Raw genomic sequence first — 12,196 nt, 5'->3', positions numbered from 1 at the left:
GGGTGCTGTGTGGCACAGCGGGGGTGCCCTGTGCGGGCAGGAGGGACCCTGGCAGGAGGGATGGAGGAGCCGGGCTGCTCTGCCCCAGGGCTACACTTGCATCTGCATCTGAGCTGCGGTCACCGCCGCCTCCCAGCAGTGGGTACAGTGCCACCGCACCCAGACAACTCCTGGAGCCATCACAGGAAGCTCAGGAGAAGAAAAACTGAGGCAGTCCTGGGTACATCACATGGAGAGATGGGGCACTGCAAATTCCCCCTGCAACTTGGGGTTCACTGGACAGAAATCCCCCAGCACCGAAGGAAAGGGAATGGGAAGTGTCCCCCTGCCAGCCTGGGAGGGCAAGGGGCCAGTGGCGTGGGATGTGTGAGGGCAGCACCACGGGCATCCCAGGCTCAGCAGCAGGCGGTAGGGTGGCAGGGGGCTGATGGTGGGTGCCCTGGGGTGATACGTGGGGCTCTGCCAGCAGCCGAGCGACCCGTATGACCAGCAGTGAAGCCATGGACACCCTGGGGCAGTACAAGATCACGGTGTGGGAGGAGGAGAACTTCCAGGGCAAGCGCTGCGAGTTCCTCATGGAGTGCCCCAGCATCATGGAGCGCGGCTTCCGCAAGATCCGCTCCATCAAGGTGGAGTCTGGCCCGTAAGTGCCCTGCCAGCCCCGCGGCCCCTTGGCACACCCCGCTCCAGCAAACCCACTGCTCCCAGGGAGCTGTTGGGAGCTGCCAGGGAGCCGAACACCCAAGTTCTTCCTCGGCTATGACACAGCCTCATCATGCAACCTCCCTGCTTGTGCTCCTTGGGTTTTCCCATCTGCTAATCGGGGAGACCTTACCAAGGCAATGTGTAGGTTGAAGGCAATGATATGGCTCTGGGGAGAGGGGTCCCACTTTCAAAAGGGACATTTGCTGCTAGTGAGGACCCCAACATATGTGAGAGACCTATAACCTGCCAGGATGTCTCTGTCCCCTGCCCAGGAAGGAGAAGCTGACCCCTGACTGTTCCTGGGGACTCTGTCACATATCCCTGAGGGTTTTCCTTCTCTTTCTTGCAGCTGGGTAGGCTTCGAGTACCCTGAGTACCAGGGACAGCAGTTTATCCTGGAGAAGGGTGACTATCCCCGGTGGGAGGCCTGGAGCGGGAACAGCAGCTACCGAACCGAGCACCTCCTCTCCTTCCGGCCTGTCAAATGCGCAGTGAGTTACTGGGACACTGCAGAGGGAGGGCTCAGGGCAGGCAGAGCCTCCTCCAGGTAGCCCAGCGTGGAGGTGATGAGGGACAGACTGGAAGATGACTTACATGGGGCATGGGATAGAGGGGTGAGGTGTTCACAGAGGTACGCATGAAGTGGAGGAGTAGCTGCGCCCACCAGCTCCCACCTCCCTGCAAAGATCCTGGGATTTTTTTAGGTCTAAAATTTAGCCTGAACCACAATTCCAACTCCTCCTGCTTTGTGCTTTGGAGAGCCACCTCCCAGGCTGGGGTTCCAAGGCCTTGTCCACGAGCCCTGATTCCCGGAGATGGGATGAACAGAGAGGAGCTGGCAGGACCGCAGGGATGCTCGGAGTGCCGGGCCCGTCCCCCTCCCAGCCGGGGTACCTGAGGCGTGCCCAGGCAGACGCGGCTCTATCGCTCCATCTGCAGAGACACTGGTGCTCGCAGCAGCGGCACGTCTGCGCCTCCAAGCGGGGGCCCCCCCCCAACTTTTAATAATCACCAGGCAGATATGTTCAGGCTTTAATAAAGGGGATGCGATAAGATCACTCCTTGCTGGCAGGACTGCTCCTCGGTGCAGATAGATGCATGTGGGGGCTGGGCACGGGGGACGGTGCTGCATCACTCAGTGTCCCAGCCATTAACCCCACCGTGTCCAGCACCCAGAAAGGCCCCACAGAGCTGAAGGAACCTCTCTCAGCATCCTGCCCTGCCCTGAACCCTCCTGCATCTTTGGGGAGTGTGGTGATGCTGAGGGCATCAGTCCGTGTGGGTCCAGAGGTTGTAGCCACTAACTCTCACTGAGAGCTGTGCATTGGAACCACAGGGACATGAGAGCAGCACCCTTGGGGCAGTTCTGGGGTGTCCCAATGAAGGGGGTGCCAGGTTAAAGGACATCCCCATGCATTGCACCAAAGATGATCATGATCCCTGGCCTCTCAAAGTGCCTTGGTGTGCGTCACACTGATGCCACATCCCCCATCCCTGGGCAAGCCAACCCATTCCTGCTGACCTCCAGCTCTCTCTCTCCGCAGAACCACAATGACAGCAAAGTCATCCTCTATGAGGCTGAGAACTTCCAGGGTCACAAGTTCGAGCTGAGTGACGACTATCCCTCGCTGCAGGCCATGGGCTGGGGCAACAAGGAGGTGGCATCCATCAAAGTGAACGCTGGAGCGTGAGTGCGGCGGTGGGGCAGGGACTGGGGCTGCCAGGAGCGGAGGCTCAGCAAGAACCTCCTAGCATAAAACACCTGCACAGACCCCAGGATGTGGAAGGGGAACCCTCTCAGCAAAGGGATGCCTTCCTGCTACCTTTTCCTTTAAAATACAAGCCATTGGGTATTTTCTGTCCCTCTCCTCCCAAGTCACACAGAGGGATGGGATGGGATGGGATGGGATGGGATGGGATGGGATGGGATGGGATGGGATGGGATGGGATGGGATGGGATGGGATGGGATGGGATGATTTGGCTTGGGGCTCTGAGCCAAGGGTCTGCCTGCAGGTGGGTGGCATACCAGTACCCAGGATACAGGGGCTACCAGTACGTGCTGGAGCGGGACAGACAGAACGGCGAGTTCAAGAAGTACAATGAATACAGCAGCCAGGCCCATACCAACCAGATCCAATCCATCCGCCGTGTCCAGCACTGAACAGGGGCAGGGCTGTGTGCCCTGCAGCCTCCAGGCTGCTGTGCAATAGACCTCTATCCAGTAGCAAATAAAGGCATTTGTCAAAAAAAGAGTGCTCCTGCCTCTGCTCTGCTCCTCTGGGGGCTGCCATGCTGAGAGGACCATGGTGGCAACCTGGAAGGTTTCCCCTTCCCCAGGCAGTTTTGGGCTCATGGCCAGCTCCACCCTGGACTGAGCTCTCTGCACCCCACCTCTCCATGCACAGTTCCACTGCTGTGGCATCTGGCTGGGAAAATGGGAATTTACTGGGTAAAGAGAGTGCTGGGAGAGGGCACCAAGAGGGTTGTGCCTTGGGAAGAGGTATCCAGCAGGGCTGCACCCTGGATTCTCCTCCCAGGATCAATGCCAGGGAAATCGATTGCTACAAAGCCTGCGAACTCAAGATCCCCTTCCTCTGCACCCCTCTGGAAGAGAGAAGGGTGTCCCTGCCTGCTGCGGGTCTGGGAAGGAGGAAGAACATAGGGGTCATGTGGGGCAGGACGGGACTCTGGCAACGGATGGGGCAGCCGCAGTTGTGTCAGGTCTGGGGGCACAGTTGTGTCAGATTTGCTGCTGGTACAGAGGGGCTGGGAGGGAGGCAGATTGTGCAGGAGTCAGGGGAAGGAGGTCTGTGTGTAGTGTTCCACAGGTGGTAGGGGGCTTGGCTTGATGCTCTCAGGCGTGTGTGTCCTCCCCCAGCCTTGCCACGCCAGCATATCCGTGCCAGCATCCGGCTCCGGGACACTGGGAGCCCCACCCAGCCTCCTCCTCCTCCTCCAGCACCCTTTCCAGCCTTCTCCTTTTCCATCTGGCTCTGAACCCGCCTGGGGTGCAGGCTGCCCATCCCAAGGTGCTCCCTGCACCCAGCTTCCTCCTCCTGTCCCCTCCTCCTTGTCTTCTATCCTGCTCTGGCACCCCAAAGCCCTCCTGGGGCTCAGGCTTTTGGTCCTGAGGCACTCCCCACACCCAGGACATGGATGCATGGTGGAACAGCTCTGAGTGCCTCAGATGCCTGGGTTCCCTGCTGCCCACCCTGCTACGAGCATGCTTGGCCCTGAGAAAGGGAGTGTCCCAGAAGGCTGCTGGGAGACTGGGTTGGGGGTCAGTCTATGCACACCCCTCACCCAGAAATGTGGCCCTGGTGTATGTGTCAGCATGTGCGTGTGTGTGTGTGTGTGTGTGTGTGTGTGTGTGTGTGTGTGTGTGAGTGAGCTGCACACGACTCAGCACACAAGTGTTTCCCTGCATGCCCCCTCTCCCCTCCAGCCCTCAGTTGCTGTGCAGAAGACCCAGCGCCTGTGTATCCCCACCCCACATGGCATTCTGGCTGCGGAGTGCCCCCAGCCCTCCCCTGTCTCCTCCGTGTCCCCACTGGCCCCACCCAGCACGGCCTCTCCCCCAGCACAAACACATTCCGGCACACCTGGCCAGGTGCAGCCAGCCCAGGGCCACGTCAGCTCGGCTCCGCTCCACAACGCCGGCTCACAGGTGAAGCTTTCCCGGGCACTGCGCATAGGGCTGTGGTGGGGGGGTAGGGGTGGGCTGTGGGGGTCATTGTAAAGTTTAGGGTCCTTATTGCTCCACCTAGGGTGGGAGGAGAGCACTGGAGTGGGGGGTGGGGGGCAGACTGCCTCCTGCAGCTGGAGGGACCTGCAGCTGCTTCCAGCTCGGTGTTCCACATGTCTGGGCTCCATCCCCAGTACCCCACAGACCTGAAGCCTCATCTCCTAGATTCCCCTCAGACCCGCAGCCCAGGCCCTTGTTCCCCCATGGACATGGGCCCCTGTTTCCTGGATTTCTCATATACCCTTCTTTCCTCATCCTCTGGGTCTGCCCCATGAACCTGGGGTCACATCACTCAGGTCCCCAAGGCTCCACATGGACACAGGAATTGCCAGCTCTTAGGATCTGACACTCCCTGTCCTTCTGCACACCTCTGACCCCAGATCACTCAAAGACCCCAGTCCCCTTACATCCCACTTTAAGCCCTCTGCCCACTGCATTTCCCAGGGACCCAGGCATCTCCATCCCCAGTGCCCCCCAAAGCACTCCCTTCTCTGGCTCCTGTTTCCCTAAGCCTATTTCTCAGCCTGATCCCTACCTCACCCCCACCCCTCCCCACTCTGGAATGATGCAATGTCCCTCAGTCCAGACCCCCCCTCCATGCCCTCCACCATGCAGGTTTGCTGCAGGAGTATCACGGTCACCTGGGCCACCAGAAGAGGAGGGGTTGGTGGGTCTGGTACTCTCCCCACCTCACCCCGCTGTCTCCAGGGCTTGTTTTCTGTTGCCTGAGGTTTGTTTCAGTGACTCAGGCAGCGAAAGCAAGTCTGGGAGGCTGCGGAGCCACTGCTGGGAGAGTGCACTTTGAGGGGCGGGAGAGGAGAGGGATGCAGGGAGCAGCCAGGGCTGCTGGGCTCTACAGAGCTGGACACCCCATTGAGAGGTTCAGGGGAGCTCAGGAGACAAGTTGGGGGAAGAGAAGCTTTTTAGGTGCTGTTACCTCCAAACAGGATTGCTGGGGAATTTCTGGAGGAATACCATGGTCTCTGCTCATGTCTCCCCTTGCCAGCATCTGCTCTTTGTCCGTGATGGAGATGGGCAGCAGAGGTGGAGCACCTGGAGCAGAGGTGGAGCTCAGTAACCAAGGGACCCCCTGTTTCCTAACTTTGGACACCCCCTGCCAAGAGGAGACACCAGCTCTCTTGGGCTGTGCCACCCCAATTGAGCATAGCTCTCCTTGGGCTGCAGCTTCTTATGCAGGGCAGGCATATTTTGGCTGCAGTATAAATAATAACTGTGAGTCTACCATGGCTGTATCCTGATTTCCATCAGGTTCATATCGCAATGATCACTTTCCAGAAAGGCAGCTAAATCCAGCATAAGAGCTCATCCTTTTGCCAGATGTCAGTGAAGCACTACAGAAGTTGTGAGCTTGGCTGTACAGTGTTGGACTCATGGAGTAGAACTGGTGACAGCTGCTGGCACACTGCCTGATTGCCTCAAGCTCTGGGATCCTGTGGAGGGTCCACTCCTGACCTGGGGGACAGAGACTCTAACAGCACCCCACAAGTGCATATAACAGCTGGAGCCATGGGTGACAGGGAAAACCTTGGCCAGATGTGTCTTGTTGGAGCTGGTATCACCTTTCTTCATCATAAGTTTCTCCATGAAATGTCCTCCTGTCTTCAGAAGGTACCCAGCGCTGCCCAGGACAAGCAGATGAAGATGGGGCCATCATGGTTTGTCTGGGTGTTGGGGTTTTCCCAGCTTCTATGGATCCAAATAAAGATGTGCAGCAGGTCAGGACAGGGCTGGGTGTTGTGGGATGGTCACAGGCTTAGCTGTCCCTGGGGCTGGGACTATTCAGAAGAGCACAGAGGAGCCAGGGAGGCGGCAGAGGTGTGGGATGACCTGGCGCCACCAACTGCTGGAGATGCACTTACCCCCCCAAAATCTCTGGGCACTGCGAAGGAACCCCATGACCATTGTCCTGGAGGTGGAGGGACCTGGCGGGGACTCACCTGGCCCGCCCCAGGGCTCCGTGAAGCGCAAGGAGAGCCCAGAACTGCGCTGATGATGCTGGAGCTGGGAAGGGGCAGGCGCGGACGCCCCGGCCAGCAGCCGTGCGGCTCGCAGAGCCGGACGCCGGGGGACCGAGCCGGCGCTGCCGCCGGTGCCGCGCAGCGAGGGGCGGGGGGCCGAGGCGCTGCCGGCGATCGGCATCAGGGAGGAGATGCCGCACGGAGGCCGGGCCCGGGCGGTCTCCAGGCAGTGGCCGGGCCCGCTCCCAGCTGGGATGTCAGTGCCGTGTTTGCGAAGAGTTAAGGAGGCGGAAGAGGCAGGAAGCGGCCCGAACCGCTCTCCATAGAAACCCGCGGCCGTGATTAAAGTCTGATGCGGGCCCGATAGCGGGGGGAGGGAGGGGGGGGCAGCGCCCGCTTTAATTACAGCGGAGGAAATTGCTGGAGCCGGGGCCCCAGCCCCTGCGAGTTGCCTGGAAACTCCCCCTTCCCCCGCCTCCCCCGGCCCCTGCCCGTCCCCTGCCCGTCCCGCTGCCATTTATTCGCCATCAGCTGCTCCCTGATAAAGTGGAATAATAATAATAATAATAGGGGCAGGAATATTAAAACATGCAGCCCGCGGGCCGCCCCCACAGCTGCCATGAGACACGGCACCGGAGCGGTGCCACTGCTGCTCAACATGTACCTGCCAGGTACGGGCGGATCCCTCGGCCGCTGCCCCACCGCAGCGCCGTGCCCCGCACAGCGCCCAGCCCCTGCCCACCCTGTCCCGCTGAGGCCCTGGGGCTCTCCTCTGCCCCATCTCCTTCCAGCGCCCACCCTGTTATCCCCTCTCCCTCTGTCCATTCTTTCTTCCTGCCTTCCAGCACCACAACCATCCCTTCCTTCTTCCTTTCAGCTGCCCTCACAGCTTTCCACACCCGCACACTCATCTTCCCATCCTTCATCAACCCACCATCACCCTGTCCTTCCATCTCTTCATCTACCCTTCTTTTCTTCCAACTCATCTTTCCACCCACCCACCCACTTTTCCCCTGTGCTTCCATGCATCCTTCCATCCCACCCACTTGCCCCTGCATCCCCCTTTCCATCCCTGGTATTAGCCAACCCTTCCATCCACCTAATGTCCCTTCCATCAGCCTGTTTTCCTGTAATCTTATCCATTACCTGCCCTTCCATCCATCGATCTCTTGCACTTTCTTTCCTCCACCTACGCACTCGCCATCGTCTCTTCTGTCCTTCCATCCATTCACCCATTTCCTTCCTTCTATCCATCTATCCATTTCTCTCTCCTTTCCACAGCAGTCCACTCCCCAAATGCCGACAGTCATCCTTGCTTCCACCTGCCGCTCCTGTCACCCATCCTGCCACCCACCCGCCTCTTCTCCCTCTCCCCCTGCCCCACAGCTCTCTCCCTCGCTCCCTTTCTCCTCCCTACCCCAGCCCACGGGATCGTCTATTCCTATTTAAAAGCTTCCCCGGCTGGGTCGGAAATCGGATTTCCTTTTTCCTGGACGCGTTTCCTGGCTTCGCCGCAGCGGCGGGGCAGGCAAGGGGGAGCGGCCGGGGGCTGCGGGGACGCTGCCCGCGGGTGGGCGCTGGGCTGTCGCGGTCCCGCCTGGTTCCAGCCCTCCCTCCACACCGCCCGCGTCCCCTTTTCCCCCCAGATCCAGTCGGAGAAACTTTGTTCAAAGACGGGAAGAGCCAGGCGTGGGGGTCTCTCAGCCCCGGCGTGCAGAAAGGTAAGAGCACCGCTGCCCCTTCCCCTGGACAGGCCCCGCTCCCCTTGGCCGCCACGGAGCAGGGGCACTCGCATTATCTCTTGGAGACCCTTTCCCGTCCTTTGCCGGGCACTGCCCTTGCAGGACGCGGCCACCGCGGGGCCCCGTTCCCTCCGGCTGGGAGCATCCCGCCGCCTGTTCCCACGGGGACGGCGGCCAACCCCGACGGTCGGAGCTCCCGTCCGTGGCATCAGAGAGATGCGGGGAACGCATTCCCCCGAGCCCCGCAGCAGGGAGAGTGCAGGGTCCTAACTCCGGTCTCCCAGGAGCTCCGGGACATCCGACGGGAGGGAGCTGCCAGCCATCCCGGGAGTGGGGTGGGCTAATCCGGGCTCGGAAGATCTGCTCCTGCGAGTGGAGAGGAGAGTTGAGACATTATTCGTGAGGGAACTGCCAGTGAAATCCTGGGGTTCGGACAGAGCTCGGAGGTGATATGACCCCGGGAACTGGAGTCATCTGGAATAACCGGCACAGGGGCCACGGACATCGGCCAGTGCTGGCCAGGGAGCAGGCTGGAGCTCCCAGTGCTGGCCAGGGAGCAGGCTGGAGCTCCCAGTGCTGGCCAGGGAGCAGCTTGGAGCTCCCAGTGCTGGCCGGGGAGCAGCCTGGAGCTCCCAGTGCTGGCCAGGGCACAGCCTGGAGCTCCCAGTGCTGGCCAGGGCACAGCTTGGAGCTCCCAGTGCTGGCCAGGGAGCAGCCTGGAGCTCCCGGTGCTGGCCAGGGCACAGCCTGGAGCTCCCAGTGCTGGCCAGGGCGCAGCCTGGAGCTCCCAGTGCTGGCCAGGGAGCAGGCTGGAGCTCCCAGTGCTGGCCAGGGCACAGCCTGGAACCTGCATGGGAGTGCAGCAGCACTGGGCATCGTGGAGACAGCACTGTAGTATTTGGGCCATGTAGCTTGCATCTTTGCTAGGAGGCAGGGACTCCTCTGAGCAGGAAAAATGGAGCCCTTGTTTAGTGGTGGGAGGGGGAGAAAGATGGAACTGGGGGAATCCTTTTGCCTCTGCACTGCAGGCTCTGCCCAGCCATACTCTAAACACTGTGCCGCAGTGAGAAGAATCTTTTTGGATGCCTGGATATTTCGTTAGGGAGCGCTCAGGTGCATTGTCATGGCAGGCAGAATTGAGCCTCACTACCCCACCCAGATGCACCCCTCAACACCTCCCTGACCTCCTTGCATGGGGTGGAACATCCACGAGTGGGAGATACCTGGAGGCCAGGGTGGGGGCTGTGGTGATGGAGAAGAGGCAAGGGCTGCAGATGCGCCCTAGGGAGGAGAGATCACCTGCCTTGGTCCCAGAGTGGGAAATTAGGAAATACAATACCTTAGAAAGACCTGGGTTCAACTGCCTGGATCAGGATCTGAGTGGGTTTTGGTGGAATGGGAATGGAGGGGGAATGGAGGGGGAATGGCTGTTCCCTGCTTCTTCTAGAGCAAGATACAGGGAGCACTAGATAAAATAGGTGGATCTAAAACAAGCAGAACAAGATGGTTTTTTGTGGGAAATGTAGCAGAGCTATAGGATTTGTTACTGAGGTCATGGGTGCTAAACCTCTGTATAGGATCCAAGCACCTTTAGACAACATAATGTTAGAAGAGCACAGGGATAACTGCAAAGGCACATCCTCTGCTCTGGAAAGAGACTGTGCTGCAAGGACTGGCACCAGGAGCAGGGATGTGCAGGGGATGCTGCTCAGAGGAGGCAGTGGGGTGTCCAGGTAAGTGCAGGGCTGCTCTGCAGGGTGGCCATGTCCCAGCAGTAGGAGTCCTCCTTGCCCAAGGTCCAGATTCCTTCTTCTCTTGTGACCTCTGGCCAGACTCCATGGAGCATGTCCTTGTGCCTCACCATGGGTGTGTCGAGGTGTGCCAGGCTCCAGTGTGTGCACAGCCTGGCACAGGGGCACCATGGGCACCCACTGAGGATACTCCTTGGTGCAAGCTGCAGATGCAATGGCCATGGCTCAGGGAAGACATTTTTCCTCTGGAAATAAGGAACATCATTGATGCCTGATTCAAAGTCACAGTAGGTCATGCTGTGTCTTTGTCTCTCCCATCCCTACATCTGTCTGTGTCTCTCTGTGGTGTAGTTCAGATCAGTGTTGCACCCTGACTTGAGCTGACCACGGAGACATGTGTGCAGGGCACAGTGTCCCTAGAGCAGGGGCTGTGAGACCAGCCCAGTCTCAAGCAGTGGGGAATATTTCTGTTGGGATAAATCTGGGTTCTGCCAAGACATGTCCTTCTTGGGGCTGCCTATAAAAGAACAAGGCCAGGTCCTCCCACAAAAGCAAGCAAGCAGATATTCATCTTCAGTGGTGTGTGAATGTGGGTGGGAGGGATGGGGGGGACTCCGGATCCAGACCCACTGCAACCTGTGTTGGCCTCTGAGCACTCCTACTCCATCTCCAGGTTCAGGGGCATCTTCTCCTCCTATCTGGGGGTGTAGGATGGGGTTGGGATGTTGTAAAGGAGGCATAATCCTGTTACCATCTTATGTGTCTAAAGCAGGGAAGATGCAACAAGGTGCAGCCAAAACCTGGGTGTGGGAGAGGGCAACATAACAGTGGGTTAAGGGGACTGGGGCACATCCTGTCCCTCACCTTGTGCCCTGGGAGGGAGCTTTAACCTCTCTGGGGCCCGGCCTTGCAGGCAGCGGGCAGATCCAGCTGTGGCAGTTCTTGCTGGAGCTGCTCTCGGACCGGGCCAACCTGAACTGCATCGCCTGGGAAGGCACAAACGGGGAGTTCAAGCTGATCGACCCTGACGAGGTGGCGCGGCGCTGGGGCGAGCGGAAGAGCAAACCCAACATGAATTACGACAAGCTGAGCCGGGCGCTGCGCTACTACTACGACAAGAACATCATGACCAAGGTCCATGGCAAGCGCTACGCCTACAAGTTCGACTTCCACGGGCTGGCACAGGTGTGCCAGCCAACCACCCCTGATCACACTCTCTACAAATTCCAGGGCAACCTGGCACCGCTGCCCTTCTCGGGCATCTCCAAACTCAACCTCATGACCTCGGGAGTGACACCAGCTGGCTTCTCCTACTGGCCTGGCTCCAGCCCATCCCTCTACCCTGGGCATGGGCTCCAGCCCTCAGCCTCGTTCAGTGCCATGGCAGCCTCCCACCTCAACAACATGAACAACCATTACCATTAGGGTCTCAGCTGTGCCAAGTGGATGCTCCATGTCCCTGGCAGCATGGGGCTGTGGATTTGGGAAGCTCAGAGGGGAGGGATGGGGGATGGGATTGTGCCCTGCTCTCACTTGCCCCCCTTTTATGTTTGATGGGGTGTGGGGGGTGCTTGCAGGATAGCTGGATTGATTCTCTGATGTAGGTGGCTGGAGGAGGGAAGCCATCTAAATTTAAGATGAAGAAGTATCCATGATCCTGGAAACGGATGTGGATACCTAAAGCAGGGTGTGAATGGAAGGAAAAACCATGGGCTCCTCTCCTGACAGGGACATTGCCCCGCCTTTCCCTTGCAGCATGCTGCCCATGCCATGAGTGCCCTTAGCTCTGCCTCCAGCCTGTGCCTGCCCTCCCCGTTTCCTGCAGAGTCAAGAGCTGGGGTCCCAGGGCAGCTGTGTCCATGAATGAGGGTCCCACTGAGCAGGGACAAGGAAAGGAGACCTTCCTTGACCACTTGGTCCCCTCACCTTTGTCTCCAAAGGCTTTGTTTCCTCCATCTCTCCTATACCTGCTGCCTGAAGGCAGCTTCTTTCAGACCTCAGGAGAAGCCTCGGTCTGGAGAGCAGATGCTTTCTATGGGTTCACTCAGACCCAGGGCAGGGCTCTGGGGTGGGAGGCACCAGGGACAAGTGTGGGGCTCACTGCCAGTCCACAGGGCAAGGCCAGAGCCTGGAGGCAGCATAGCCTGGTCTCTGCAGCTCTGCCCTCTCCCCAGTGCCCAAGGATCACACCACAGACAGTCCCTGACACCCTGCACATGAGCCCGTGTCCTGCTCATCACTTCCTAGATTAATGTTCCAGTTTTACTCCAGCT

At 59.2% G+C, this 12,196-nt stretch overlaps 2 protein-coding genes across 2 annotated transcripts; both read left to right on the top strand.

Annotated features, from left to right (window-relative positions):
• Positions 1-418: 418 nt before the first annotated feature.
• Positions 419-2,899, top strand: CRYBA2 (crystallin beta A2). Its single transcript, XM_031505438.2, has 4 exons — positions 419-643; positions 1,055-1,196; positions 2,250-2,392; positions 2,720-2,899. Exons 1-4 carry the CDS (start codon positions 483-485, stop codon positions 2,865-2,867), a joined length of 594 nt encoding a protein of 197 aa, XP_031361298.2. The 5' UTR covers positions 419-482; the 3' UTR covers positions 2,868-2,899.
• A 4,112-nt stretch (positions 2,900-7,011) lies between these two features.
• On the top strand, positions 7,012-11,425 carry FEV (FEV transcription factor, ETS family member). The gene is made up of 3 exons (XM_077784984.1): positions 7,012-7,101; positions 8,077-8,151; positions 10,837-11,425. The coding sequence occupies exons 1-3, from the start codon at positions 7,050-7,052 to the stop codon at positions 11,346-11,348; spliced, it is 639 nt and encodes a 212-aa protein (XP_077641110.1). The 5' UTR covers positions 7,012-7,049; the 3' UTR covers positions 11,349-11,425.
• The last annotated feature ends 771 nt before the right edge of the window (positions 11,426-12,196 follow it).

The sequence above is a fragment of the Lonchura striata genome, chromosome 8 (genome assembly GCF_046129695.1).
Source record: "Lonchura striata isolate bLonStr1 chromosome 8, bLonStr1.mat, whole genome shotgun sequence".
Taxonomy (NCBI): Eukaryota; Metazoa; Chordata; class Aves; order Passeriformes; family Estrildidae; genus Lonchura; species Lonchura striata.
This window is presented reverse-complemented; position numbering and strand designations above follow the sequence as displayed.